At 49.8% G+C, this 27,644-nt stretch overlaps 1 protein-coding gene across 3 annotated transcripts; it reads right to left on the bottom strand.

The window, feature by feature from the left end:
* Positions 1-165: 165 nt before the first annotated feature.
* Positions 166-27,370, bottom strand: A1CF (APOBEC1 complementation factor). 3 transcript variants are annotated; one of them, XM_048312040.1, is made up of 12 exons: positions 27,282-27,370; positions 21,366-21,509; positions 19,040-19,174; positions 18,697-18,827; positions 17,119-17,357; positions 13,975-14,139; positions 10,682-10,779; positions 9,580-9,850; positions 7,956-8,164; positions 5,749-5,885; positions 4,867-5,000; positions 166-2,462 (listed from the first exon to the last, which is right to left on the bottom strand). In XM_048312040.1, the coding sequence occupies exons 2-12, from the start codon at positions 21,462-21,464 to the stop codon at positions 2,311-2,313; spliced, it is 1,770 nt and encodes a 589-aa protein (XP_048167997.1). In that variant the 5' UTR covers positions 21,465-21,509; positions 27,282-27,370; the 3' UTR covers positions 166-2,310. The 3 variants fall into 3 exon arrangements, with proteins under 3 accessions (XP_048167997.1, XP_048167998.1, XP_048167999.1); XM_048312041.1 differs by having other exon boundaries at positions 7,956-8,140; XM_048312042.1 differs by lacking the exon at positions 21,366-21,509 and having other exon boundaries at positions 27,282-27,362.
* Between the last annotated feature and the right edge of the window lie 274 nt (positions 27,371-27,644).

Raw genomic sequence — 27,644 nt, 5'->3', positions numbered from 1 at the left:
CTACAAAACCGCTGATTTTCTGCTGCGTGTGCTTGGCGAGGGTCACCAAAGTGCACATGGAAAACGCTCCTGAACAGCTTGTGACCCTGCCTGGGTGCCCTGGGATCGATCCCTCCGGAGCAAAGCGTGCTCCTGTTTACCACAGATGTATAAAAGGACTGAGGCTTGTGTTTAAAAAGTTTTAATGGTATTTCAAAGTCCAGTGAATGTCCTCGGATTACTCTAAAATCACAGAGTTGCTTCACAGAATTTAGTCCTGGTTCTAATTTGTAACGGATGATTGAGATGCCATTTTTCCCTTAATTCCCTTTAAACACACACGATTGTCCTCCAGTAAATGGAAATTGTGATTTTTCGTTACACTTCACAGTGTTAAAACTCTATACAAACCTTGTACTACTCGTACAAAAATAAGTGCTTCATGCACACATTTTTAATACTGCTTCTTGCCCTTTGCTTTGACATCTTTCTGAACTTATATAAATAGCTGAAAAAGCAGACTAAACTTACTGAACGTGGAAAGTGAGAAACACTTCCTGCCAACGGTTTGAGAGACACTCCTGGCTACGTTCCTCGTTGGCAAACACCACTTAGAGACAGAAGAGAAAAAAAACCAAAGCCGCGAAATCCGTAACACTCTCGGTTATTTGGCCCTCTGGGACCGGGTTTGTCCTTTGCTGCGAAGCCAAACATGGCCAGCAGCAGCCACAGAGGGCTTGTAATACCTTTAGGGTCACCCTAACGAGCTACTTCATAAATAGGAGGGGTCTAATGGGACCTCAGACTGTACAGCTTATGGGGTTTGTTCCACTCCGGGGGAAATTGAGTCAGGAGAGGAAACACTGGGCTCCTGCAGCCACCACCTTGGCACAGACCCTCGTGCTTTGCACAGCTCAGGCCATGCACAGGAAAAGCTCCCCTGGCAATGGCTTTTGCTCTGCCACATCACAGCATCTAGACCAGGTGAAAAATCTGGGGCTGGATCTGCTGGGTGTCGTCGACCCAGCTGCAAATTCTTCCTCCCAAAAGGGTTTTTTTGGTCCTAGACTGAAGAAAGTCAGGTTTCCTTAGTGTGCATCACTGCAGAGGATTTATGACACAGGATTAATGCTGTAGTTATCCAGCACTGGATTCCTCCTGTATCTCCATCATTACCCCTGCCTCGATCCTGTGGCAAAAATAAATGGGTAATGCCCCCCTGCTGCACACCAAAGGGTGCTCCCAGCATCCCCACAGGGTTCAAACACAACACCAACTCTGCTGCTCTCCAAAAGAAGAGGTGCCTTTACTGCTGGTGTGAACCCTTGTCCACTAAATTAATTTTTGCTGGAATCAGAGCAGGCAGCAGCCTTGATTTAATGTGCAGGGCTCTTTCCAACCCGGGAAAATGTTCTTTGGATAGAATTTTATTCAAGGTGCCTGCTATTACTGGGCCATGGCTGTGAGCTCTCATGCTCTAATTAAGTAGAGAATTGGCCTTAATGAATTGCACTTTTCTGCTCCTCAGGCGTAAAAGTTTCCCTATTTTTCAGCGAATGTGCCATTCGATGGGAAATGCACAGAAATACACCGGGATTGGCCGATTTCTGGATATGGCTGGGAGGGAGCAAAGTAAGAGGGAAAACTCTGCTGAATTCTTGTGCCCTGCTTTAAAAATAAAATTAGCATGGAAACCTGTTAAAAATTAGCCTCTGAGGCTGAGCAGAAATGTTTAGGATAAATGTTTTTTTGCCTTGGCTGTGCCAGGAGGAATTTCAAAGAGCCTTGAGATGCCCCGTGCTGGTGGCACGGGGGGATCAGGGGCAGGGAGAGGCAAACCTGTGGCCAAGGGGCACCTCTGCTCTGCCTGGCCAGGGAAACTTTGGGCTGGCTGGATGGAGGAGAATTCCTGATGCACGGAGGGGTTTGCTGGGCCACCCCATCTTCCCCAGTCCTGGTCACAGGACCACAACAGCCACGGGACCAGCTGTTTTCAGCACAGGTTGTTGCTTGTAAACACACACACAATAGGTGTATAAATATATAGATATATAAATATACATATACACCTGAGAACCTCTCATTTCCTGGGCTGAGCTTTTGCTTTCCAGTGTGAAAATCTGATTTTTGCATGATTTTTTCTAATTTCTCCTCCCCCCCACCCCCCGCTTAATAATCCCGTTAACAAACCTAAAGACATACAAGACTGAAACTCTGACTAAAATTAACCTTAGGCCACAGATTAGCTTAAAATCGTGAGGGTGTAAGAATTACCAGACTCAGATTGGTTTGCTTTTCCTTTCTTCCTGTGCTGGGTTTTAGGGAATTTGGTTAAAAGGCTCCGTAGCCGTCGCTCCGCGTGGCGACAGCGAAGGCAGGATAGGCTTCATAGGTGGCGTACGTGGCCAAATCTTGTCCCATTGTCACTGCCTGCTTGAGCTGAGTGGCTGTGACAGTGGCAGCTGCATTAGCAATGGTGTATCCTGAAGGAAAAAAGAGAAGGAAAACCCACGGATCAGTGACTTGTCCATTCCCAGTGAAAATCCGTTCCAAGCTCACCATCGCCTGGAAAGTTTTGATGGGACAACTTTTGATGGGAATGACTCGGGCAGCAGTGAGTTTGTTAGTGGGAATAATGTAAATAAATTAAATGATTCACAGGAAAATGGAAGCATTTCCTCACCCCTGATTTGTTAAGCGCGGTGCTGGAAACACGCCCCTCTCTGCTGAATATTTTTTCCTCAGGTTTTGGTTATTTCTGAGCTAATGGTGCTCTGGACATATCCCCCCCTGTATGGCATGAGGAGGGCAAGCAAACAACCTAAAATAGGGGAGATTTGGGCAGGATTCATGGAGAAAATATAGCTCTGATCCCTTCACAGCCAACATACAGACAGTTTAGGACAGCCATGGTAGGGAAACCCCCTCAAGGCAACAGCAGGGAGAAAATATTTAGTAGACAGGATTTTTTATTTTTTTTCCCATCGGTTTCTAATGGAAAATGTGGTTTCAACACTTCCAGATTTTCCATGGGAAGATGTAAATGTTGCTGTTTGAGAATGAATCACTGGGAAAGCAGCATCATTTGGGGCTGGCTCCTCTGAAGGCAGGCCATAGCAGCTCGTCAACCAGACCGCAGTGTTTTGTTGTAAAAGAATCGGGAGTCAAGACAAAGCCTAAATTTGGGAAGAGCAGCTGGGCTATCCATCGGATCTGCTGGACCAGGCTCCGCTGCCAAACTGCATCTCCCAGGATCCTGTCTGACCAGGTGGGCAATGGGATCAGCTCAATGTCAGCCAGAGCCAAGGTCCTCTTGGTGGGGGAATGGAAATACCGGGCGACAGGGAGCACACGTTGCCTCACCAGAGGTGTCACTTTGGGGAAAAACATGAGGAATTCCTTACAGTTTGAATATTGTGGCTGTCCAGAGTATTTTCTTTGCACCAGCAAAGCCAGATGCAACGTTTCAAGCAGGAGTTGAGAAATCTGGGACTTAAGGCACATCTGCCACCATCAGGAGAGAAATGAGCTGCGACCTGGGCACGGCCTGAGCCGAGCTTTAGCAAGCCCTGACCGAGGACCAGTGCGTGCTGCAAGCAGCAACTTCAGTGCGTGTCCATTTGCCAAGCTCCCGAGACAAATAAATAAGGGTGGATGAAAGAAAAGGAGAGATGCTAATTAAGCAGTAAGTGGGGGCTGGATTCAATAAAGAGCCCATTTGGTTTCCACGCTGCGGAAGCTGCACAAGCCCAGACAAATTGATTTTTCTGTGGCTTTTGCGGACTCCTGTGGCAGGAAGCCGGATAGATTTTTTATTTTTAATTTTTTTTAATCCATCCTTGAGACACTCCAAACAACTCAGTAGTACTGACTAATGCATTTCTCATGTGCAGCTTGGCACGTGGTGCTGCCTCTCCATCGGAGCTACCGTCATGCTGTAGAGCACAGCAAATGTAATTCCTGTGTTTTCCATGACTTCCCAAGCAGTTTCAGGCTGTTGCAAGAGCTAGTGAGTATGAATTCTCAAAGTGGGAGAAAAACCTTCCACGGGGGTGTGAGAGCTGGGATCACATCCAAACTTTCATGGCTGCGTCATTTTTTTGGCAGATGAAACCGTACGTGTTGGTTCAGGAGGAGCTGGGGGTGCTGGGGGAGGACGGAGGGCCCGTGAATTCATCAGCCTTGTGTCCTTGCAGGGACGAGGATCTCCTCCACCCCGGTGGCATCAGGGCCAGGGAGGGGACTCACCCCAGATGTGGCACTGGGGACGCCAGCTTTGCATCCTGCGTAGTTTCTGGGGCTCCCAGTTGAAGGAGGCATTCACAAACTGGGAGGAGGGGAGGGGAGGTGTGGAGCCGGGATGGGCCTCTGGATGTCGGCATTCCCTGCCCTTGGACACTGCTCCAACTCCCCTGGACACAGTCCCACCTGGGGCACTGACCTGAGGGGTTGGGGTTGGAGCAGAGCCCCGCAACCCAGTGCTCCCAGCCTGAGTTGCTCTGGGGCATGGACACAAAAATCTGGGCAGTCCTGGTATAGAGATAAAATCCTTTATAGGATCTGGGTGCCCAGAGAAGCTGTGGCTGCCCCTGGATCCCTGGAAGTGCCAGGGGCTTGGATGGGGCTTGGAGCACCCTGGAAGAGAGGAAGGTGTCCCTGCCCATGGCAGGGGGTGGAATTATGTGACTTTTAGGGTCTCTTCCAACCCCAACCAGTCTGGAATTCTCTGATAAAGATGCCAGACACACAAGTAACACGAGCCACTCTGTGGGAGCACAACCAGGCTGGCCCTCGGTGGCCAAAACCTGCTTCATTCTTCACACCCACAAGGAAGCAGCAGGCAAAACGACATTGCAGGATCCCTTTGCTGTACAGACCTGCCCATACCTGGAAAAGGTGGCGCTGCAGGTGGCACCTCTGCCCCCTCCACGGGGATGCCCAGGGTCTGCAGGGTGTACTCTGCCGCGTAGGTCTTGGCCTCATCGATGTAGGCGCTGAGCTTGGGCGGCGTGAAGGGGTGTCTGTGAGGACAGCACAAAGTGAGCTGGCTTTGCTTTCCCCAGGGCTTTCCTGCGAGATGCTGTGATCCACTCAGAGCTGGCATCGTCCCGCTCAGCAAATGGAAGCATTGCTTCCCTGTGCCGGTGCATTAACAGGGCTGCTCCTCCCCGAGCGCTCTGGTTCCTCGCCGAGGTCATCGACCCCGGCTCTCGGTTTGGACACGATGTCCTTGCAGAGTTTGTTGTGCTTTTGCAATCCAAAAACAACCCCTGCTGCACTTTTTCTTTACAATGCCCAGGCTGGGTTTTTTCTTTACAATACCCAGCAAACAGTGGTTTAGGTCAGAAGTGTTTAGAATCATATTTGGAGCTGAAATATCAGCATGTTCCTTAATTTCCCCACAAGGGCTATCATTTGCTTTCGTTTTGTACAATAAAAGCACCCTTTTGCCTGATTGTGTCTGGCTTTCTGTAGTGTTTGCACCAGCAGAGAGAGCACCAAGCACAGCAGTCAGCAGTTAATTATGGTTTGTGGAGGTTTTTCTCCCTATACTTTTTTTAAGAAGTATTTATATATATAATTATACAAACATATGTAATATATAAATCTGCCCATTTAATCAATATTCTAAAGCATATTTAATAAATATTTCTTAAAATAAAAGGAAATGGAGACCTGTGCAATTGTGACTTTGAGGACAGCTGTTAGCTAAAAGAGAATTTAAAAAAATAAAGCCTAAGCCTCAGAAACCTTCCAAAAATGACGTACATGGTGGGGTTCTGGCTGGCGAGGGCAGGGATGGTGATTTTGTAGAGGAAGAGCTGTCTTTGATCCTGACCGATGGCAGAGTGCAGCTGGTACACAGGCTGTCCCCAGTTGTTTTTCTGGCAGATTTCTTCTAAGACCTAGAAGGGAAAAAAAAAAAGGGATTTGTGCTGGGGTTAGTTGCTGTGCAGAAGCCTCCTCACCCAGCTCCAGCTCCTGTGCCGAGCAGCTGCCTTCCCTCAGAGGGCTTTCAGGGAGTCCTGGCAGGTTCCTCAAAGCTTAGCAAAAAATACAAAATGAGTGGTGGACAGGATACTGCATCCACCTTGAAGTGTAAGACTCATCTAAACACTTCATACTTCAAGATCCATCTAATTCCTGAAATTATTCCCTGTTCAATTGGGCATCTCTGTCCTTTTGCTGGCTGGATTATTTCAGTGTGGTTTTCTTTGAATCCTCCTCAGGAACTCTGTCTCACGGACTTCTGTTTCAGAGGACTAAAGAAACTCGGGTTGCATTCATCTTCTCTGCTCTGCTGCCTCTCTGGCTTAGTGGGTTACAGAGCACGACAAGTCCAAATAGGCTTCTTTTGAAGAAGAAAAAAGGGTGTGTTTCCATCCAATTAATTCCATGGGCTTCAACAGGCGATTGCAGCTTTTGAAAGGCTGAACCACGTTGCCCTCAGCCTTAGCACAGCTGATCCTCTGGTAATTGGGAATTGCTGTACAGAAACACTCCTGCTTTGGCTTTGGATCCCAGGGTTTTTAACCCACTGCCTTTGTGCTGTCCCATTAAACCAGGTTGCTCTGACCTGGCCTTGGACACTGCCAGGGATCCAGGGGCAGCCCCAGCTTCTCTGAAAAACCCGTGCCAGGGCCTGCCCACCCTCACAGTCAAGAATTCCTTCCCAATATCCCATCTATCCCTGCCCTCTGGCACTGGGAAGCCATTCCCTGTGTCCTGTCACTCCAGGCCCTTGCAAAGTCTCTCTCCATAAGTCTCTCTCCATCTTTCTTGCAGCCCCTTCAGGCACTGGAAGGCCACAATGAGGTCACCCTGAAGTCTTGCTGTGGTCTACCTCATTTACAGCTTAGGCTTCAATGGATTTAAAATTAAAATGTAAAATCGAAACCTCAGGGCTGCTTTTAATTTTGCCACCACAGCTGCAGCTGCAGCTCAGTGTCTTGCAGTGTGAAATGCTTCATCATGTAGTTCAGTTCTCAATTACGATAGTTCATTTTCTCACTGTGCCAACACTCGTTCCTTGCTGCCCCGACTCCTTTATAGCTCCGTTTTATAAAAATGAATTTCACCTGCCCTAAGGCCCTGCAGAACCATTCCAGGGATTTCACACCTCTAGTGGAAGGTGTCCCAGCCCATGGCATGAGCTGGAACTGGGTGAGCTTTAAGGTCCCTTCCAACCCAAACCATTCAGTGATTCTGTGATTCTCTGACAAAATAGAGTAAGGGGACTTCTGCAGGAGGGAAAAAAATCCCTCTATCCAGTTTTCTGGGAGAAAACATGGATGTTTTCATAAACTTTGGCAAACTGGATGCTGTGGCAATTGAAATGTTAAAAGGCTCCAAAAGTCAGTGTGGAGTTGGTTTCTCGTGTTGCTCTGGACAATATAAGGGGAAAAGAGCTACTGTCAGAGCTGGACATTCAGAAACTCAGGGAATTTATTCTGGATTTCCCCTCAGCCCTCATCCATCCATCTGCATCAACATGCACAACCAAATGCAAAGCCCCCCTGAGCCAGCAGAGTCTCTGCGCTAGGCTGGGTTATGTCAACACCTCTTTCCCCATAAACGATTTGCAAATGTGCATTATTTTTCCATACATGTGCACTGTCCCTTGGTGAAGCCCCAGGTGATGCATTTTTTGTATCAAACCCATCGTGGGTGGGAATTCCTTTACCCGCGGTGCTTTTATGGCGCAACAGCCAGAACTGGATTAAGGCGTTTATGACAACTCTCCTCCGAGGCCAGTGATGACCCTAAAGGTCTCCTCCGACCCCAACCATTCCCTGATTCCATGAGAGTGGGCAAGGCAGCTGGATATTGCAAGATGCAACCGCTACTGCTCATTTTTTCATGTCCTTTGAGACACAAGGATGGATTTATTTACCAGGCCCTGGCGCAGATTCAACGAGGGGCCCGTTTTCCCAACACAACCCTTGGGCCATGGACGCTCTTTCTGGGGCACGTACCTGAGGGGCGAGTTTGATCCCTTGGGGCTTTAGCGTGACGTGGTTCATGGGGGTGAGCTCCATCCCTGGCAGGAGGTCGTAGAGCTTTTCCTCTCCCCTCTTGTCTCCCTTGAGGTGGTATCCACGCCCCAGGCCCGGGTACACCAGGTAGCCGCGGCCTCCCAGGCCTCGGACGCCCGCAGCCCCTACAGGTACATTCATGTAAATTTCTAGGAATGTAAGAAGGCATTAAACTGAATCAAATCACGGGAAGAAGGACCCTGATTCTTGCTGAAATGGAAAAGTTAGCCCCGCTTGCTGGGATTGGGAAGCAGGCGGGCAGGAGGCCCCACAGCCTGGTGGTGGAATAACACAGGTTCGACACTGACACCCGTTCTTGGATAGGTGAGGGGTTTTGGGGAGAAACTGCTTCTTTCTGCCCATTTTCCATCTTCTCCGGGCAGTTTTGATTTCAGGACAGCTTTTTACCCAGCTTTGTAGCTGGAAGGCAGAGAGGGACAGCTGGCATCTTTTGTTACCCACCAGTGTAATTTCACCTTCTTGAATTCGTGGCTTACACAATTTCATCCCTATATGAACAAAAATCCTTTTTGGTTGTCCCCCATTACGCTTCCATTTTTTCCTCAGGGAACCCTACTTGGGAGTCTGGGGGAGAAAATGAGGCAAGAGACGGGTGGGGGGTTATCACATCCTCTCCTTTCCTAATGCAACCTTCAGAAGAGCTGGTTCACCTGTGTGGGGAAAAACTTGAGCAACAAGGGGTATTCCTGCTGCCTTGTCTCCTTCCTGGTGAAGGGAGAAAAATTGGCCACCATGATCCTTGCCAGGCCTACCAGGGTGCCACACAGGGTCCCAGCCTGCTGTGGGACTGGGCCTGGGGACACAAGGCATCATCTTTGTAAGGAAGATCATATGACAAAGTTATTTCTTTGCTAGCCCCAAACTTATGTCTGCATGTACCAAATGATGTCTGCATTGACGTTTAATTTGGGGGTGCCTGAGTGTGGGGATTTGATTTGGCCCCAGGCACGGTGACCCAAGAGTTTCCAGAAATACTCTTTTATACATAGATTGAATTAATTGAATTAATTATTATTAAAGTTAACAATCCCCCAAAACAGGCCTCCACCTCCCAGAGCACACAATGGCTTGCTTGGTTTCAGCGCTGCTTCCCTACACCGCAGCAGGTCAACGTGCCCTCCTTGGGAAACTCCATAGCTTTGGGTCACAAAACACCAGGACTGGTAAAATTTTCCCTGCAACCTTCAAAGCAAAGAGGAAACAGAGTGGTGGTGGTGACAGCTGGTTGTGGGAGCTGGCTCTGAAGGGGGGAAAGGAAAAGTGTTTTATTTGGTCTTCCCTGCTGGGGCAAAACCAGGAGGATTCGTGGGTTATTTACACTGGACTGAGAGCAATCTGGAAGTTCTCTCCAGGACAATGGTTATTTTTTTTCAGCTGGAATATTGCCTTTGGGAAAGACAGAGCTTAAACCCCGTGTTTTCCATCCCTTTCCGAGAGGGATCCAGGAGCTGGGGCAAAGCCAATGTCACCGGCACACGCCTGGGAGCAGCCGCTGGCTCCCTGGAGGGGATGCTTGGCCGAGCGTGGGCGCGAGGGGAATTACCTCGGATGGAGGGGGGCCGGAGGATGCTCCTGGTGCCGAGCCCCTTGGCGGTGGGGAAGTGCAGGTTGGGGATGGCCGCGTAGGCCTGGGGTGCGTAGAAGACCGGGGCGCCCAGGTAGGCGGCGGCGGGGTCGTACAGGTGGCCCAGGGTGTAGGTGTAGTCCCCCTGCAGCACCGGCGCCCTGCCGCCCGTGCCGCGCGTGTACCTCACGTAGCTGTCCTTGTCCACCGGCTTGGCCAGCGTCACCTCGATCGGGGACCCGTCCAGCACCTTCGCGGCGAGGAGACAGCACGGCACAAGCACAGGGGTAAGTGGCCAAAGCGCTCCATGGAATTCCCACCTGTGGAGCAACTGCCCCCACGCCCTAATGGGATGGGAAGATGGAGGAAACCACCCCAAGAAAGCCCCAAATCTCCCTCACACGGGTGGAAGGTGGCACTGGCTGGGTGAAAGTTTAACCTGAGAGCGCCCAGCCCTGGCCCCAGCTGGGAGAGGCTCCTTCAGCAAAGCCTTCAAAAGGCTTCGCTTCCCCGCAAAGCAGCTCGTAAGCCGGCGAGATTCCGCGTGCTCCCAAGAACAGCAGCGGCACTAAAAATAGGAGTGGGGTTAACACCTCTTTGGGAACAGCTCTGGCTCTACAGTGAATTACATGCAGTGCGAGAAGGGCTAAATTCAGCAGCCTCCTCGCAAATCCTCATCTCAGTTTGGAGCAGATGTTTGGGCTGACCTCGTTTGTCCCAGTTTGCTATTCACACGCTGCCCTGCCAGTGTTTTTGTTGGCAGTCTGGAACAAGGATGTGAGTGTGAGCCAGGGGGGATGGCAACCCCTCCTTTCCTAGCTCTTCTTTCAGCTTTTCCTGCTTTTTTTCTGTCTGAGCAGTGAGCTAGAGCCGGGCAAACACTTAGCACAAATACAAGGAGCCAAAATGAATCGTTTGTGTACAACAGAGCTGCTGAAAAACAAATTCAGGAGCATAAAAGCAACCAGCAAAGAGAAAATCGGGATAACACCTCTGGGAGGGTACGGAGCTAATAAAGCAGGTGGCTTTGTATAAAATACTGCACCCAAGCCCCAGAAATTAACATTTACAGCAGCGTTACCTTCCCATTCAAGGCTTTCATGGCCTCCACTGCGTGTTCTCTTTTATTAAAGTGCACAAAGGCGTAATCTCTAATTTTCTTTACTCTCTCCACTGCACCTGTGGAAAACATTGGAATATTAGTGGGAAATGGGGATTAGTCAGAAAACAGAGACCTGAAAGAGCAGTTCTGTCAGGTTGTGAGCCCCTGGAGAGCAAAGGCTGAGCAAGAGTAGAAGAAAAAGAGGTCAGTGTCCCCTTACCTCTTTGGATGTATATTCCACAGGAAAATCAATATAGAGAGGTTGTAGCATTTCAAGGCAAACTAGAAGGTTTTGGGATCAGACACCAGTAAGTTTCCCATTAAAGTGGAGAGGTTTTCTCCTGTCCAAACCTTTCTTTTGGTCTTGCATCTCTGTTCTGTGACAGACCATGCACCAGCTGTGGGAACATCCCCATGTGATCCCCATCTCCCTGCTTTTGTACATGCATTGGAGGCAGCTGCAGGGATGCTGATGCTTCTGCCATACCATGAGGAGGCTTTTATTGTAAACACCAGCTCAGAATGCTCAGGAGGAATGAACAGCCAGCCCTGCCCAGGACAGAGCAGCCCAGGGCACTGGAATGGGCTGGGACTGATGGGGCAGCAGCTCTCTCCCCAAGAAGCAGGCTCTCCCTAGGAAACAGCCTTTCCCATGTCAGCAGGGCTTCCCTGGATGCCCCAATTCACCTGGAAATGGCCCCAGTCAGACTCTGCACCTGAGGGTTGGCCCTGCTGGGAGCGGGCTTGGGCTGGAGAATCTTTCTTCCAGCCTGAATCTTTCCTACACCAAATTTACCCGAAGAAATTCAAATGTAAATGGCTTCTTGTTCTTCTTTTCTAAGTCCATCCTCCACGGTTTTCCCTCTCCCTTGCCAGCTGCTCTGCTGCCAGGAACTCTGCACTGAGGAGTCTGTCTCCAGAATAACCCCACCAGTCCTGTTCCCTATGGCCCAGCCTTCAGCCATTTCTTTAATTCTTCATCTTCTCTGCTCCTGTGGCTTGGGAAGCACAACATCAGCCAGCCCAGCCTCCTGTAAAATCCCCAAAATATCCTTTGGAAATGTGGCTAAGGGATGCTGAACAACCCTTCTGTTGGCTTCTTACCTCCTAAAGCTGAACAGGTGCACAGGGAAATGTCATGTTGCCACAAAAAGCACTTACTTAGGAAAAATGCAGAAGAAAATGAATTTCTTTGGTGTTCGGGGGGAGTCATTAGGAGCTGCAGAGGGCGAAATGAGCCTGTCCCAGCCTATAACCCGAGCAGGCTGCACGTCTTGGAACGACACAGGGATGGTAAAGCAGCACTTTGTGTCCTTCAGGGACAGAGGGTGATTTTCCAAGCCTGAAGTTCTGGGAGTTACATGCTGATGCTTTGTGGAAGCTTTAACCAACTTGCTGCGCTTTGAATATCCCCCTTCTGCCTCCTGGAGAGCATTCCAGGACACCAATCCTGAGCCAAAAATTCTGCTCTTCCCTGCTTCTGCCTCTGCTGGGCAAAGCAATGTGGTACCCAGCCGTGGGTCGGCTCCAAGGAGAGCCCATCCATGGGATATCACAGAGGGAGCACTGTCCCTCCAGCACACCAGGAGAGCACAGTCTTCCTGCAGGGAGCTCTACCAGGCAGGAGGAATTTTGTTGGGATCCCCAGGGAGCAAGGGCAGGGCTTTCCAGTGAGACAGCTCTACAGAAGTCATCAGGCTGGGAATTTGGCACAGATTTAAGGGCTGATACTCGTACTAGAGCCCAGCTTGAGGAGCCCAAGCAGCATTCCTGGTCCTGTCTGTGGAACCCTCAGGGATGTGGCAATTGCTGTGGCATGGAGACCTCTGGATCATTTTTTATTAGATGACTTGTTGATGTCAAAACACCTTCTTAATGCCCTGGATCCAAGGTAATCTCAGGAAAGTGGCGCTGAAATGTGGCTCGATGAGTGAAGCAGAGAACCAAGGCAGGGCAATAAATCATTTCAGATCCTTGCTGCCTTTTTTGGTCTCAATGAAACTTTAACTGCATTCTCTCTCCCCAAAGCTGAAAGTTTTGCTGCTCTAATGCACCCATTCCTGATTTCAGCCACCAAAATAAAAGCTGTCCATTAAAAAAAAAAAATTAAAAAATTCCAACAGGAACACTGAAATGATAAAGGGAAAACGAAAGATGATGCAGAACTTCTGTTGTTCTAGTGGAAAACTTCTCAGGAGCAAAACAGATGACTGTTACCAAAGTGTCAAAAGGCCGCAAATGTGTTTCTGGGGAGTGTGAGCTTGTTCAAAGCTCGGGAGCAAAACTGGGTAAATAAAAGAAGGAAACAGTTCAGAGAGTGGGATAACATAAATTTAACTTAGGGGTAAAATGGGGTTTGCAACAACTCAATGGTGGCTAAAAGTATGAGCCAGAAATGCCGGAAGGACACAAGGAAACCTCGTGAAGACCTTTGCATTGCAGCCTAGTCCAGAAAAAGGCACATGCAGGGCAGAAATGAGAAGTTAGTGGAAGAAAAATGAAGCTCTGCAGTGTATTTTAAAAAATTAATAGAAGGAAGTTAACAGGAATGAGATGAAAGGAGATTTCACATTGCCAAGCATCAGTCTCTAATGCCTAATGGACTGCGTGGCTTGCAGAGCTGCAGAAACGGGTTATTTTTACTTTGTTGGTTTTGGGTGGAATTTCCTAAAGCTGGAGCAACTCAGAAGTAAAATCTCCTTTGAAAGCCAGCAGGATTTTTATTCCCAACTAATCCCCTTGGTTTTTTTGAAAAATCTCACCCTAAGTGCATGTAAGATATGCCACAAAGGAATATCGAATTAAATGTAAAGCACTAATTATTCACCAATTTACACGAGGACTGGGGGGGATGTATGAAAATGCATTCAGAATTTAGATAGATCAGATAAAAAGGATTTGTGTTAAAGCACTCCACTTTTATCACCATCCCTTGCCACAGAAGAATGCTGAAGTCACCCAGCTGCTTCACCAACTCTTTTTAAGAAAGACTGAATGAGTCCAAAGCATTTGGATGGCACAGGGCATCCCCATGCAGCACTTTGGGTCTCTTCCAGCTGCCAGCCATCCTCCTTCATAGTGGCTGTAGCTGGGAATTAAGCAGCCCTTAAGGGGATGGCATTTTGGGTGGGAGCCTTCAGACTGATGACAGTTTTTGTGGCATTTCACAGCAGACAAACAGCTATTTTCATTTCTTTTGGCGTTTCAGGAACGCAGAAATATTTTCCATTTGCAGCACCTATTTCGGAGGCACGGCACCCATGGGCTCCTACCTGGTTTGATGTTGTTGAACTCCTTCTCTATGGTCTCCTCGGTGGTGGAGAGCATGAGGTTCCTCACATAGAGGATTTTCACTGAGGACATGGTGTCCTCATCCACCTCCACCTCCGGCTCTGCCCAGTCCACGGCGATGGGGTGTCCCCACAGCTGGATCCTTCCTGCAAGGGAATGGGCAGGGTCAGTGCTGGGGGCTCTGCTTCCTCTCCTCCTGCTCATGCTCTATTGCACAGCACAACAGGCCCAATTCTACAAATGAGACCAAAAAAAAAAGCCTTCCTAGCCCAAAGCACTGCTGCTGCATCAGCTCCCTCCCAAAAGCAGATGGTCACACTCGGAATGTCCTCCTGCAAATACCTGGGGAGCCTCCGGAACTGAAAGAAGTGAAAATATGGAATAATTCACTTAAAGCCTGCATTCCCTGGAGTGCTCCCTAAAGGGAGCTGTTTTAATGCACTTATAAAAATCCCTTCTGGCCCCCAAAGTTTCATTCCCTCGATACCAGAACAGGGATCCTGAAGTGCCAGCGGGATGAAATAAAGTAGCAAAAGCAAGGATGTCTCTGTGTGTGCTTGAATTCGTTCAGCTGAAGCTGCAGCAGGAGAAAGGAGGGACACAAAAAGTCCTGGGGCATAAACCAGGGTGTGGGTGTGGAGGGTAAACCCAGGGGCTGTGTGTGCACTGGCCTGAGCTGCTGAGGGGCAGGGAAGGAAAAGAGCAAGTAAATCACATTGCTGAATGCTGATGATGGAGTTGGGCTGGTGTCCCCACTCCTCGAGGCTCAGCTCCAGATTCAAAGGCACCTGATGGGAGACTTTCCCTGAACTCCAGGGGAATTTTCACAGGTCCATATTTCCTCCTGTCTGCAGGTGTGTGTATTACCGAGGCTGCCATTTTAGACGTGTCATGGAGCTAAATTTTGGTTAAGTCAGATTTATGGTTCTGTTGCGCTTATAGAAAATTCTACTGAATCGCTTTAGAGGTGTCAGATTAGTCAGTTTATTAAGAGCTGCTAGTGTTGAGTTGATTAGATATTGTTATGAATGATAAAGCATGATTAGATATTGTTAGGAATAATAAACTATTTAGACCTAAACTGTTGAGCCAGTCTGAGGCTGAGTTTGGCGAGGGGATTTATTCTATCGGGACTCAACCCTTTGAGTCCCTTATTTTTTCCCTCCTCACCCTTTTGCCTCCCTGGCCTCCATGTGAATCATTCTAAATTGCTTTAATCTGATTTTTCTTTGTCTGCTTTATCTGTATAGTGGGTATTAGAGTGACCCTTGCCATCAAACCCTTTTGTGCCCTCACAAATTTATATTAAACCTGCTTTTGCTCAGGGCTTGCTGGTGATTCTTTAAGTGACCTAAACCACTCATTTGCAGCTGAGGAGACAAAGAAAATCCTGCAAAACATCTAAAAAGGCATCTCTGCTTGGACAACCCATTCAAGAAGGGGTCGAGCTCCAAAACGAGAGGGTGAGGATAGAATTTGGAGGCTTACTGGAAGTGTAAATGATCAAACTAAATGGAAAGGTGCTGCTCCCTCGGAATCCCTCGTGAATGAGCTGGGATTTGTGGAGTGAGGCTGAGCTGCTGTTCAGCTCTCAGCACTGCACAGATCTGAGCTGTCAGTGACAGAGATAAAGGCAGGGCTGCTCATGGGTCTGTGCCCCTTTCTCAATTGCTGTTCTCATTCCAAGGGTGTACATAATGACCTGGCTGACCTGCAGCAAAGAGCTAAGCTTGGTGCCTCTTGCTGAGACCCAGGCTATCTCCACCCTGTTGTTTAGCCAGGAGACAGGACAAAATTGAATTTTTTATAAAAACTCTCCATTTTTGAGCATTTCCTCTACAGAGCTCCGTCGAAGAGCAGCGAGGTTCAGTTTAAAGGAAGCATCTTGATAATGATATTCAATCTCTCATCAGCTGGAGACACATTTGGCTCTGCCTTGGAAATTTTTTCTGGTTCCTGCCATATGCTTGAGACATCAGAAGACCCTGGCTCCTGCTCACACCTTTGGAATTCCTTAAATTGTTTACTGAGATGCCCCTAACTTGGAAGTCCCTCACGCATTACACATCCGCTCAGGGCTCTGAGTTCCTTCCATCTGTCTCGCTGTCTTTGCTCAGGATTTTAAGTGCTCTGCCTGTTCCCGCCTTCCTTTTCCTCATAAAATCCATGGAAAAGTTGTGCTGAAGCACAGAATGTGCTCCCACCATCAGGGAGATGCTTAAACTGAAGCAGAAAATGCAGAATAAAAGGAAAAGTTGTCAGCATGAGAGATCTCCCAATAGCAAAGCGAATTCATTGCTCAAAATCATGTTTCATTTTTTTCACCGTGAGAAAAAAGAAAAAAAAGCATTTCAATTGTGCAGGATATTTCATGGGCTGTTGTAGAAAACAGGTGAAAGAAGGTTGGTGGTTATGAACAAATCTCAAACCCTGAAGTTTGCTGGATGCTTTCACCAGCAAGTGATCTGTGCTCAACAAGGCAGTGCAGGAGCATAAGAAAACAAGAGAAAATTGGTGAAATCCCTGCAAATGCACTTCAAGTTAAGTGACTTCCTCACCTAATACCAGCTAAACCCCTCTCTCCCTCACAACGCTCTTTGGCTGTCCCCCAGTGCTGAATTTCAGAGATTTCCTCTAAAGCAATTCCTCACTCCAAGCTCTTTTTGCCAAAATATCCATTTTCAGTCCATTCTCCAGCCTGAATTGGCTCTCAGATGCCTTCCTGAGTGATTCTCCCTGAGGGGCCATAACTGAGGCTGTGTTTTGTGTTTAACCCAAGACAAGCACAGGACAAAGCACTCCCCACAGCAGAGCTGAATGGATACACGCAGCTAAATCCATCTGGCTGGATTTTCAATAAAAAAATTTATAAAAAGCTCTCCTGATGACGAGCATGGATCATCAGCGTGGTGCTGCAGCAGGAGCTGCAGCGAATCCCACCCCCTGCACCCCGTGCTGTGTTGGGGAACCTCCTGGCTCTGGGTGTCTCTGGCAGAAAACTGCTCTCTGAGGGCAGAAAACTCAGCCACGTTCACTTCCTTGGATTCCTGGCTCCCCTGGAGACGTTGTCACCACAGCACGAGGTGACCCCTGCGTTGAAGCCACCCCTCCCCACATCTGCTGACCTGGGAGCAGCTTCCTCCTGGCCATGGCTGCTGCCCGGTGGCTCTCGTACTCCACGAAAGCAAACCCCCTGTTCTTGGTTTTGTCGGCTGCGCTGGGGTAGACGATGACGTCCACGACGCCGTCCGTGACCTTCTTCATCTCTGCCAGGATTTCCTCCCTCTTCTTGGTTTTGGGGATGCCCCCCACGAACAGGCGGCAGTTGTCCACGCTGGCACACACCCCCAGGAGCCTCCCGTTCCTGGAACAACAGAGCTGCTTTGTCAGGAGCCAAGAGAGGGGAAGGTTAAGGCAAAGCCCCTCTTCTGGCCCAAAACACAAGGCCAAACACAAGGCTTCAGTGCCAGCCGTTCTTTGGGATATTCCAGTGCCCTTGCTCGGCGCAAAAGCTGCCACTCTGCTAAATCTGGCACCAAAGCCAGGCAGCACAGCTGAAATGAAGGGTTTGAGGGAGAAACCAAAGCCAAATTTTGCTTTTCCTTCCAGGGATTCTCCCTTTTGCTGCCACCAGGCAACTGCACCCACCACCCCAGGTCCCTGTGTTGTCACCAGTGTAAGCCAGGACTTCTTGTGTTCACCAGCGGCTTGTGGCTTCCCACTCACCTCCTGACTGAGGTTCTGGGGAAAGAAAACCCCTTGTCATGGAGAGGCACCATCTGGGGACTTGCTGATGGCAGCTGTTGTGAAGACCCCAAAGCAAAAACTTCCTTTATTCACCACTATGGGGTCAAACTATCTCTTACAGGTCTGGAGAAGTGCAAAACTTCTTTAGAGGAGTCTTTGGAACCAGGGAAGGAAGTGGAGGAGCTGGAGGTGGATGAAGCCTGATCCCTAAGACCTTCCAACCTCTGCTGCAAATGACATCTCCAAGCCCTCTGTGTGCCCTGTGAGCTGCTCAAAGCAGTTCACCACCCATCTATTTTTCTTAAGAGCAAAAATGAAAGCTGTGCAATTGCCAGAATGCTTAAAAACCTTTTGGGATAAACCAAAGGCATCAACTCATCCCACTTTGAACTGGCAAAAAACATTTCGTGTGGTTGAAATCCAACCAACACATACTGATGGGCCCATCTGTTGTTGATTGCTGGGTGTTTTGTTCCCAATTTTTAGTCACTAACATGAGGGCTTTTTATGTTCCTTTCTATTAGGAAATGGCTCTGTTTTGCCAGTTGGTTTCCATCCTATTTCACCATCTTTTGCAATTGCTCCATCTCCCAGAACATATCTACAGAATCTGTCACGAGGGAGACTGTGAATAGAATAAATCAACAACAAACAACCTGGGGGGAACATAATAAACAGCACTGGTTAGGGGAAAGTTAATTTGATCCAAAGCAGAATATTTTTTCCCAATGTTCTGATAGATTTTTTTTGCTGTTTTCTTGTGAGGAAGAAATTTCCTGTGAAAGATGTTGACTTTATTGAGCAGTGCCTGCACAGGGAGACTGGAGGAGACTTCCCCTCAAAACTCAAGGATCTCAATAACCTTGCTCTGGGCTGCCAGGAAAAATACCCTTACATGCCAAAACAGAGAGATACATGTGATTTAAAGCTGCTGTGAGGGTGTTTGCCATGCTTACCTGATTTCATAATTATTGAGTGTCTTTATTGCATTCTTGGCCTCCTGTTTATTGGAGAAGGTCACAAAGGCGTAGCCCCTGTTGTTGCCATTGAAGTCCATCATCATCCTCATCTCATAGATTTTGCCAATCTGCCAAGTGAGAGCAATTTGTCAGCAAGGCGGCAGTGGTTAGAGAGGACTGGGATCCTAAAGCACACCCAGTTCCAGTTGCATGGGCAGGGACGCCTTCCACTGACCAGATTGCTCCAAGCCCTGCCCAGCCTGGCCCTGGAATCAGCTCAGGTCAGCCCTGAAATGCAGCTCTGACCATCACTAACTCAGCAGCTGCCACCAAGTCCCACCTTTTCACAGAGAGGGATAAGCTCATCCTCAAAGAGGTCTCGGGGCAGCTTCCCGATGAAGATCTCACAGCCCCTCTCTGGTGGAGGGCCATCCCAGCCTGGTGGTGGTCCCCCGTATTTCCTCTGCCCATTTTCCTGCCATGGAGGAAGAGAAAAGAAAGGTTCAGCTGTCGGTTTTTAAACGTGGATCAAACCAACCCCTTCTCTGGGAATGACCCTTGAGGCAAACACCCTCCTTCTCATCAGCTCCTCAGGGATTCACCGGGATAACGCAGTGTCCCGCTGCCAAGGCTGGCATACTTCCAAAGTCCAAGTACAGACAGGTAACCCCCTGGAAAATGGAAATCCTCCTGGCTCTGGGAGGGGCATCTCTGTGGGCTGTGTGTCAGCTGTGGGCTGGGTAATGGAATGTTTGCCAAATTGATCATTTGTCTTGATTTTCATCCAGTCCAAGGATGACACGGGCCCACACAGGAGTTCCTTCTGGCACAGAGCAAATCTTGGCCCCAAATAATAGCCAAAGATGTGAAGACCAGTCAGTATTTCCTCTTCAGTATGTCTCTCTGTTCTCCTCTCCTATTTTTAATCCTATTTCCTGTATTTCTTAGTTTCCTTCCTTCCTTCCTGCCTTCCTGCCTTCCTTCCCTCCCTCCCTTATCTCTCCTTCCCTCTCCCTACAGTGATTCCCTGCTCCCAGAGGAGCCGTGGCTCCATTAATTTTTCCATTTTTGGCTCCCTGACCATTTCTTTAGTCACTTCCCACTCTGGGATTATTCCGGGCAAGCGAATGCCTTGTACAGCTGATATAAGAGGAACGTAAACAAACAGGGATCCTTATGGGAAAGTAGGAATATACCAGAAACCCTTTTCGTTTTCTTGAGCCTAGAACACACCCTGAATTATCCACGCTCATTCCTGGTTTTCCAATGTTTTCAGCAGTGATGGAGTCCTGGGGACACTTGAATTTATGTCTGAGCTGGTGTGTGAGGGAGCACAGCAAGAAGTAAAGCCTTCCCTCAAGTTGCAGTGGCTGGAAGGCAGCACCCCAACAAACCCTTCTTGACAAGGTGCCTGGAGGGCAAGTGGACATCAGCCACTTCCCAAAGATGAACGAGCCAGGTGTGCACTGAGGAAGAAGATGTTTGGTGGCACCCATAGACAGGTTGGAAGAAAGATCCCTAAGGTACAGGGAAATTAGGAGGGGGGGAAGAGAAAAAGATAAAATAGCAAGGTTGGAATGGAGAAGGAAAGAAGAAGAGAGAGGAGTTAAAGAAGAGGAGAAAGAGAAGAGAAAGCTGTTGAAGCCTGTGGGGGACTGGGGGCTGAAATCTGTGGTTCAGGAGTGAGCTATAGCCAGATGTGACAGTAGGAAAAACGGAACACCAGGATAATTCCAAGGCCAGCTTGGACAGGGCTTGGATTAACCTGGGCCAGTGGAAGGTGTCCCTGCCCATGGCATGGGGCTGGAATGAGCAGGGCTTTAAGGAGCCTCCCAACCCCTATGACTCTAAGAAAGCCCCAGTAAATCCAAGACACAGAGAAGTCCCTTATCCTACGGGTCAGGTACAGCAGAAAGGCTCCTCAAGGGCACCAAACGCAGCTGCTGGCCTGCTCCTGGAATGTGCTTTTTCCCAGGAATCTCAGGTTTTGCTTGGGGCTGTTGTGCCCTCTAGTGCTATGCAAAGCAAGGCAAAGTTCACGGCCTGCACCTGCCTAAAATCCCGAGTTTCCAGTTCCTTTTTCCAGGACGCAAGGCCAGTCATGGCAGTGCCCTGTGCTCTCCAAGGCTGAGCTCGTTTCGGTCATGTTAGCCAAGAAAGGCTTTCTCAGGTGGGGTTGAAGGTCACGCCCAGGCTCCACCTGCCCTAACCATGGGTGGTTTGGATCCTGGGGACCTTGGAGCCCAAACTGGGAGCAAACCTTGGGGCAGGTGAGGCACTTGCCTCCCACATACCTGCGCAAGGCTCTGCACATGAGGTGACGTGCCCGGACTTCCCACCTCATCCCTCCTCTGAAACTTTGCTCAGTGAGTTCTCTTTGGCTTTGAGACACCAATCCCGACCTTTCCCAACATTTAGCAGTGCTCAGGGTTGCTCTTCCCCCACCTTTATCATAATTTCCCATCAAACAACAAATTCCTGGAGGAATAAGATCCTGCTCCGTGAAAGACAACGCAGCGATGGTCAGCACAGGCATGAGAGACAAACAGAGGGAAAAGGAACGAGCAAGGAGTGATTCAGGAGCATGGATTCGCTGCTCACTCCCCCAGTGGAGCTTCAGGATGAAGCTGGGCACTGCACAAAAGGATGGGACCATGAATTCCTACCTGGATCAAATTATATCCCGTTCGCTGAATTAACGCACGGAGGGCGGCTTCTTTCTGTGTGCCGGTCAATCCATCCCCGGATTTGTGATTTGATTCCATTGGGAGTGATTATCAGCAAAAAATCAGGTTAATTAGGGGTGCTCACTGCAATCAAATTTAAGATAAATTAAATCAATTAATACGGCTGGGAGGAGAAAGTCCACCCTCCCGAGAAAGTTTACAGGGTCGCTCTTCCTAAATCAGTTATTTTGGAGATAAACCCAAAACAGAACAGCAGAGACCATGGAAAAAGCAGAAATATCCCCCTTGCTGAATGGAAATAAGCAGCATTTAAACCCACAGTCAGATGCGGGGGAGGTGCAGAGGGAATTTGTAGCCTTTTGGTGGTGTCTCAGGAGGAAAAAATACATAATTATTATTATGCCTAATCCTGCACTGAGTACACAACAACGAGTCCTTCAGGCCTCGTGTGATGCTGGCACTGGAACCTTGTACCAGCCATGTTCAGCACTCTGTGAGAAGCAGGACCTAGCTCCAAATTTGGCCTAATTTTACTTTCGGAAATAAAGAACATGGGAGAACTTCAGCTCTTAGCTCAGCTCAGGGCTGGAACAACCTTGGGTTCACACATTTTGAATCAGAGCTGCAGTTTCAGGTCATGGCTGATTCAAGATTGTTTGCTTTGGTTTGGGTTTGGGCTGAAAACATCGTAAAACTGAAATCTGAATCTGACTTGGGCTACACACTGGGAAAGGGACATTTATAAGACGGATTCACTACTGGTGATTCCCTGTTTTTCCTGAATGCTGAGCTCCGAGCTTGTCCAAAATCCATCTGTGTGCTCCAGGCAGACAAACAGGGTCTGTAAGGTGCAAGGCTGAGCTTGAAGCCTCAGGCTGATGCTGAACAGCAGCCAGAGCAAACCCAGGCCCCTCCTCAGCTCCTTGCAGCCAGAGCTGGAGGCCAGTGGGACCAAGGACTTCATGCAGGAAAACGCTAAATTGGGTCATCCAACATGGTTGTTATTGCCTAAAATCGCATTTTATTGTGGGAAGGTGGAGGTAAGGAAAGGTGGGAACTCCCAGGCTTGCCTGGAGAGCAAACAGGGCCAAAAGGGGCTGGGAGGGGCGGCCTGGGGGAGAGGGGGACGGGGCACCCTGGGAGCACAGAGGGATGGGGTGCTGGGGGGGGATGCTGGGCAGAAGGGAAATCCAGAGGAGTGGGAAGGTGGAAGGAAGGTGGATTGCTGTGCCTGCACCCTGAGCTGCTGCCGGATTTTGGGGAGGAGGCCCTGAACAATGCCCCTGCACATAAGGTGAGCACTGCAGGTAAGGAAATGCAGGCAGGGAAGTGCAGTCTGTCTGGTTACAGCTGATTTTCTGAGTCACGATTCTGTGCAAGTAACAGGAAAAGCCTTTTCCAGTACCCAGCTTTGAACACCAACCCCTTTCAGCAGCACATGCTGCTTTTGAGGTTCACTGAGGGAGGAGCCAAGGCTTGGGGCAGCCCACTGTACCTTTGGACATTACCTGCCCTGAGCTCCTCAGCCTTTGTGCCCTGGAAGACTTAAACAGCTGCTTTCGATTTAAAAAGGATTATTGCCAGCACCAAAAACGGGCCTGAGCCCGGCTGTTTGGGGGATCTCAGCCTCGTGTTGCTCGGGCTCTGCCACACCGAGATCCAGAGACTGTGACTCAAATACTTGGAAATAGAGGCACCTCTGCATTGCCAGGGTTTGGGGCTGTTTAATGCAGGGGTTGGTGAGGCTCTTCTGATTTTATTTTATTTTTTTTCCCCATGCTCTCCCCTTCTCCAGTGTTGTAATTAGTACCAACGTGCAGGGGCTGGGACATGGATTATCCAATGCCACAGCTCCCTGCCATCTCTAATTCCCAAACCAGTGTTTTCTGCAGCAGCTGGAGCCCAGTTATTGGTTTGTTTCGCCCTTCTGAGGGCAGCAACAAAAGCCTGTCGATGTTTGTGGTGTGTGTGTCTGTGTCTGCGCCTGCTGCCTCCTCCGGAGCTGGCGTTCAGCAGGCACGGGGCAGGATTAGCCCACTGCTAATAGTGCAGAAACCACTTGGAGCCTTTCCCAGCCTGCTTCAGAAGGAGAAAGTGAGCGTTCCAAACAACCCCGGTTAAAATCCAGATTGGTTCTGCACCCTCCCCTGCCTGGGCAGAGACACCCTATATCCACCCTACAGGGGAAAGCTCTGTCGCACTGCACGTGTGGCCCCTTATATTCTGCTTTTGGAGCATCCTGGTTCCATCGGGAATTGCAGCTCTCGGTGGGTGGGGGGGGGGGGGTTCTCTCTGAGCCCTTAGAGCTGGACTTGAGCACTGCCAGGCTGGATGCCTGCTCGGCTGCTGCTCTGGATGCACTTGCTCGGGGATCCTTTAAGGCCACGCATCCTCTCCTGCAGGGAGGAGGGATTTCCAGGAAGGTCTCCCTCCCTCCCGGGGATGCTTTCACGCCGAGCAGTGAGCACCAGCCTCGGGGCTGGCGGATGGATGGGAACAGAGCATCTCCGTGGCCGGTGCTTTTCCAGCAGGAGCAATATCCCTCTCTGCCTTCTGCTTTATTAGATAAGACAGCCGAGCTCCTCTGGGCTCTTCTCGTAAGGCATCCTGCAAAGACTGCAGGCTCCAGACCAGCATGTCTAGACACTGCTGCACTCCAGGATATGCTGAAGCGATCCGCTTGGAATTAGGGAGCGTTCAAGGTTGCGATGAAGTCCTAAACACAGCCTGCTGCAAAACCCGGACCCTGGGGGGGTTTGTTAACGAGGATCTGGCTTTAATCCGTGCCCGGTGCTTCCACACATCCCTGCCTTTGGAGAAGGCCCGGCCTGACCCAAGGAGACAGCCCCTCGCATGGAAGAGCTGCAGGATGCCCATCCTCAGGGATGCCCCGACTCACCTGGAGCTGTGGAGCTGGTCCTGCTGGAAGTGGGGTCCAGCTGGAGACCCCCACCCCAGGGTAGCTCCAGCCCCTGCAAGCCCCCACTCCTGATTCCAGAGGACGCCAGGACTGGACACACGCGTGGACAGCCCCAGGCACCGCCCAGGTTTGGTCGCCCCACTCTGAGCAGTTAATTCACACCTACTAATTACCAGCCCAGCGTCATTCACAGCTCATTTATGAGCTAAAGAGCTTTCCCCTATCAGTGGGGTTTCTCCGGCCTGGAGACAGCAAACACCTCTCTTTTTCAAGAGGCATGAATCCCAACACAACAAATCCCAAGCCCAGGAAAACAGGCTTTCCACCCTGCAATTTTCCAAGCTCTTCTTCTCTCCCTCCTTCTCTCCTGCCTCCCTCGGCCCAAGGACATCTAAACACTTTTTCGGACAGGGCACTTTTCCCACCTCTGCCACCCAAGGGTCCAGATCATGGAATCACAGAATCATTTAAGTTGGAAAAGCCCTCTCAGATCATCGAGTCCAATGATTTAACTCAACACTGCCAGGCCCACCACCAAACCACGTCCCCGGGTGCCACATCCTGATGTCCATCAGTGCACCCGGACTATTTCCAGGATACAAATCACGGGGGGATGTTTTATTTCTGAAACCGGTGGCATTCCAGCCCTTTCCCCTTTATTCCAGGCACCAGCCCCGGTCCTTGCAGCAGTGCTAGTGTGCTGGGAGATTTTTTTACCTTAAGGGAGGAGAATTCCTGTCACCCAGAGGAAACACGATTACTTTCTCTCCTTCTTTGTTCCCCGACCCAGGAATCAATTAGCAAATCCGCCCTCACAGGGGGAAAACCCCCCTTCCGTGGCTGCTGATGGAAAATGTGAATGACTGCAGCAAATTCAGGCAGTGCCTTCAGCAGTGCTTTAAAAAAAAAGGATCAACCCAGCCACACTTCATAGAAATAATGGTTCTGGAATTCAAACAATTTCGGGGATTTGCCCTTAAAATGGATTATCACTAACAAGTTGCATTTTGTTCAGAAGTTTAAATTGAAATTAACACCTTTGGAGATGCAAACTATCCGTATTTCCTATTTCATCCCCATTTGTGATGAAATTTTGACAATACCACCAAGGTATCATGGTCACAGCATCAAGAAAAGGAAGGTTCTGCTTGTAGCTGAAATCAGAGTATCCCTGGGTCTGCTTTTCCTCTCTCCACTCTCATTTATGTTAGGTTTCTGCTAAAATTCGGAAGTGCCAAGGTAAGAAAAGGTCCTTTTATGCCTTGCAAGCCCACGTCAACAAGAAACAAACCTATTATGCCACCACTTCACCTCTCCATGACCACTTCTACATGGCTTCCTCACGCCTACTACAGCACATCCACTGACTTTGCTCCATCCGTCCGGGAGCGAGATGAATCCAGAAGCTTTTACCCCCCAAAATGTGGAAAATTTTGCTTCACTTTGGGGTTGTTTGGAAAAGGAAGAGTCTCTTTCCTCAGCCAAGGGTTGTCTCCCCTGGCAGGATTTTTGCTGAGGGGAGCACAGGTGGTGTTTGAGGACAGAGCCTGCCCCTCTGCAGCCTTTTTGGGGAAAGCTGCTTCCTGGTTCCAGGAAGGACATAATGAACCCCCGTTTATCCCACGGGATCAGTGCACACCTGACTGTGCTGAGCCACTTGGACACATCTAACTGAGGCTGTTTTGAGTGCCCCCTCAGATCAACTGCTTCTCCTGAAGAATAACCACCTCTGGAAAGACTGGATAATGATATTCACTCTTTCCCCTAATAACCCAAATCGGTCACTAGAGAAACCATTTTCCTCTAGCTTACCAACGTTTTGGGGATTTTTTTCCTCCCTCCAGGCTCCAAGCAATATATATTCTTTTCTACACATCCATAAACACCAAGAATTCTTCATTCTCTTCCCCAAAACTGGAAGCCTTGTGAGCTGCCCCAGCTCCTTGCTGGGGTGACACGCTGAGGGACGGAGTCCGATTGAGCAACGCAGCACGAGGCTTTCGTCCCTGGGCTTCCCAGGGTGGGGGGTTGTTCTCCAGCTCAGGTGGCTCCACACGAAGTGGGAACTCACAGGCATTAGCAGGAAAGCAGGAGGAATTCGGAGCAGTGTGAAAGCACTGCAACACATGAGCCTGGAGCAAGCATTTTTTGCTCAGCCCCTTTTGCTTGGGAATCAGCTTCTCCCTTTGGAATCCCTTTCCTCTTGGGCACAGCTTTTGCAGCTCTGTCCCCAAATGCACACAAATGCCGCCGGAAAGCCCCTCTGTGATGCTGAGCCCAGCCTCCTTCCCTCCTTCTTAATCTGCATCCCCATGTGCAGGACACTTTGAAACCATCCTTCCTCCCCTGCCTGCTGCCGCCCAAAACTCCTATTGCACCGAGGGAAAGAGCCTGGGAGGAGCATCCTGTGCTGAGCAGAAACTGTCCCTGCTAGGTGGAAGGGACTGGGGAAAACAGAGGGGTTTTTAGGAGCAGCGATTGCCTTCGCTAGGGAGACCGGTCTCTGGCAAAGAGAAGGAGGGATCCCGAGTCGGCTGGAAAGATCTCTAATGATTAAGCCCCAGAAAGTTGTGCTTTAACAAATCCAGGTCGAATTATGGCAGGGAAAATCCCTCCTCCCCCTCTGTTTTGTCTGGCTTGGCTTTCCAGGCGAGGAGGAAAAGCAGAAAACCCCCTCTTTCCATGGCTTTGCCAGGCAGAAACCGCGCCGAGGCCCCCAGGGAACCCTTCTGTGCCCACTCTGCTCATCCCAAACTCAGAGCCAGGGCTGTGGGGCTGTGTGGGGCCCACCAGGGGGTCCCGGCCCCTCAGTCCAGCCCTGCTGGTGTGGGGCAGCTCCGGGGTGAGAGTTTGGTGCTGGCACTGTTGGGGTGGGAGCTCCCGATGGAGCTGCCCCTCCCCAACCCCACCAGCAGCCCCGTTTCAGACCGCCAGTCCCACTCCCCCAAACCCCAGAGCCACGAGCAGCCGCCTACCTGAGCAATTTTGGAGATCACCCCCCGGGAAAGAGGTCTCCTTGATTGTGGGGAGTTTGCGACGTGTCACTGCGGTTATTCCCTAATCATCATATCAAACTCCAAAGGTTCAGCAGCCCCGGCTGCTTTACAGTCCCGCGGGTTAAACGTTAACCCGCCCTATCTGCTGGCTCCCCGCAGGCCTTTGACCAGATAGCTGCCTCAGACAGCACCCACCGGGCCCAGCTTTCCCGAAATAAACGCAGGGCACCACAGGCAGGTCCCAGTTGGAGGGCTGGGACCATTCCGACACCGGTTTGCTCTGTGCCGGGGCCTTCTGCACCTGATCCATCCCTGGTGCTGCAGCTCTCCCCAGCAGAGACG

The sequence above is a fragment of the Corvus hawaiiensis genome, chromosome 8 (assembly GCF_020740725.1).
Source record: "Corvus hawaiiensis isolate bCorHaw1 chromosome 8, bCorHaw1.pri.cur, whole genome shotgun sequence".
In the NCBI taxonomy this organism is placed as follows: Eukaryota; Metazoa; Chordata; class Aves; order Passeriformes; family Corvidae; genus Corvus; species Corvus hawaiiensis.
This window is presented reverse-complemented; position numbering and strand designations above follow the sequence as displayed.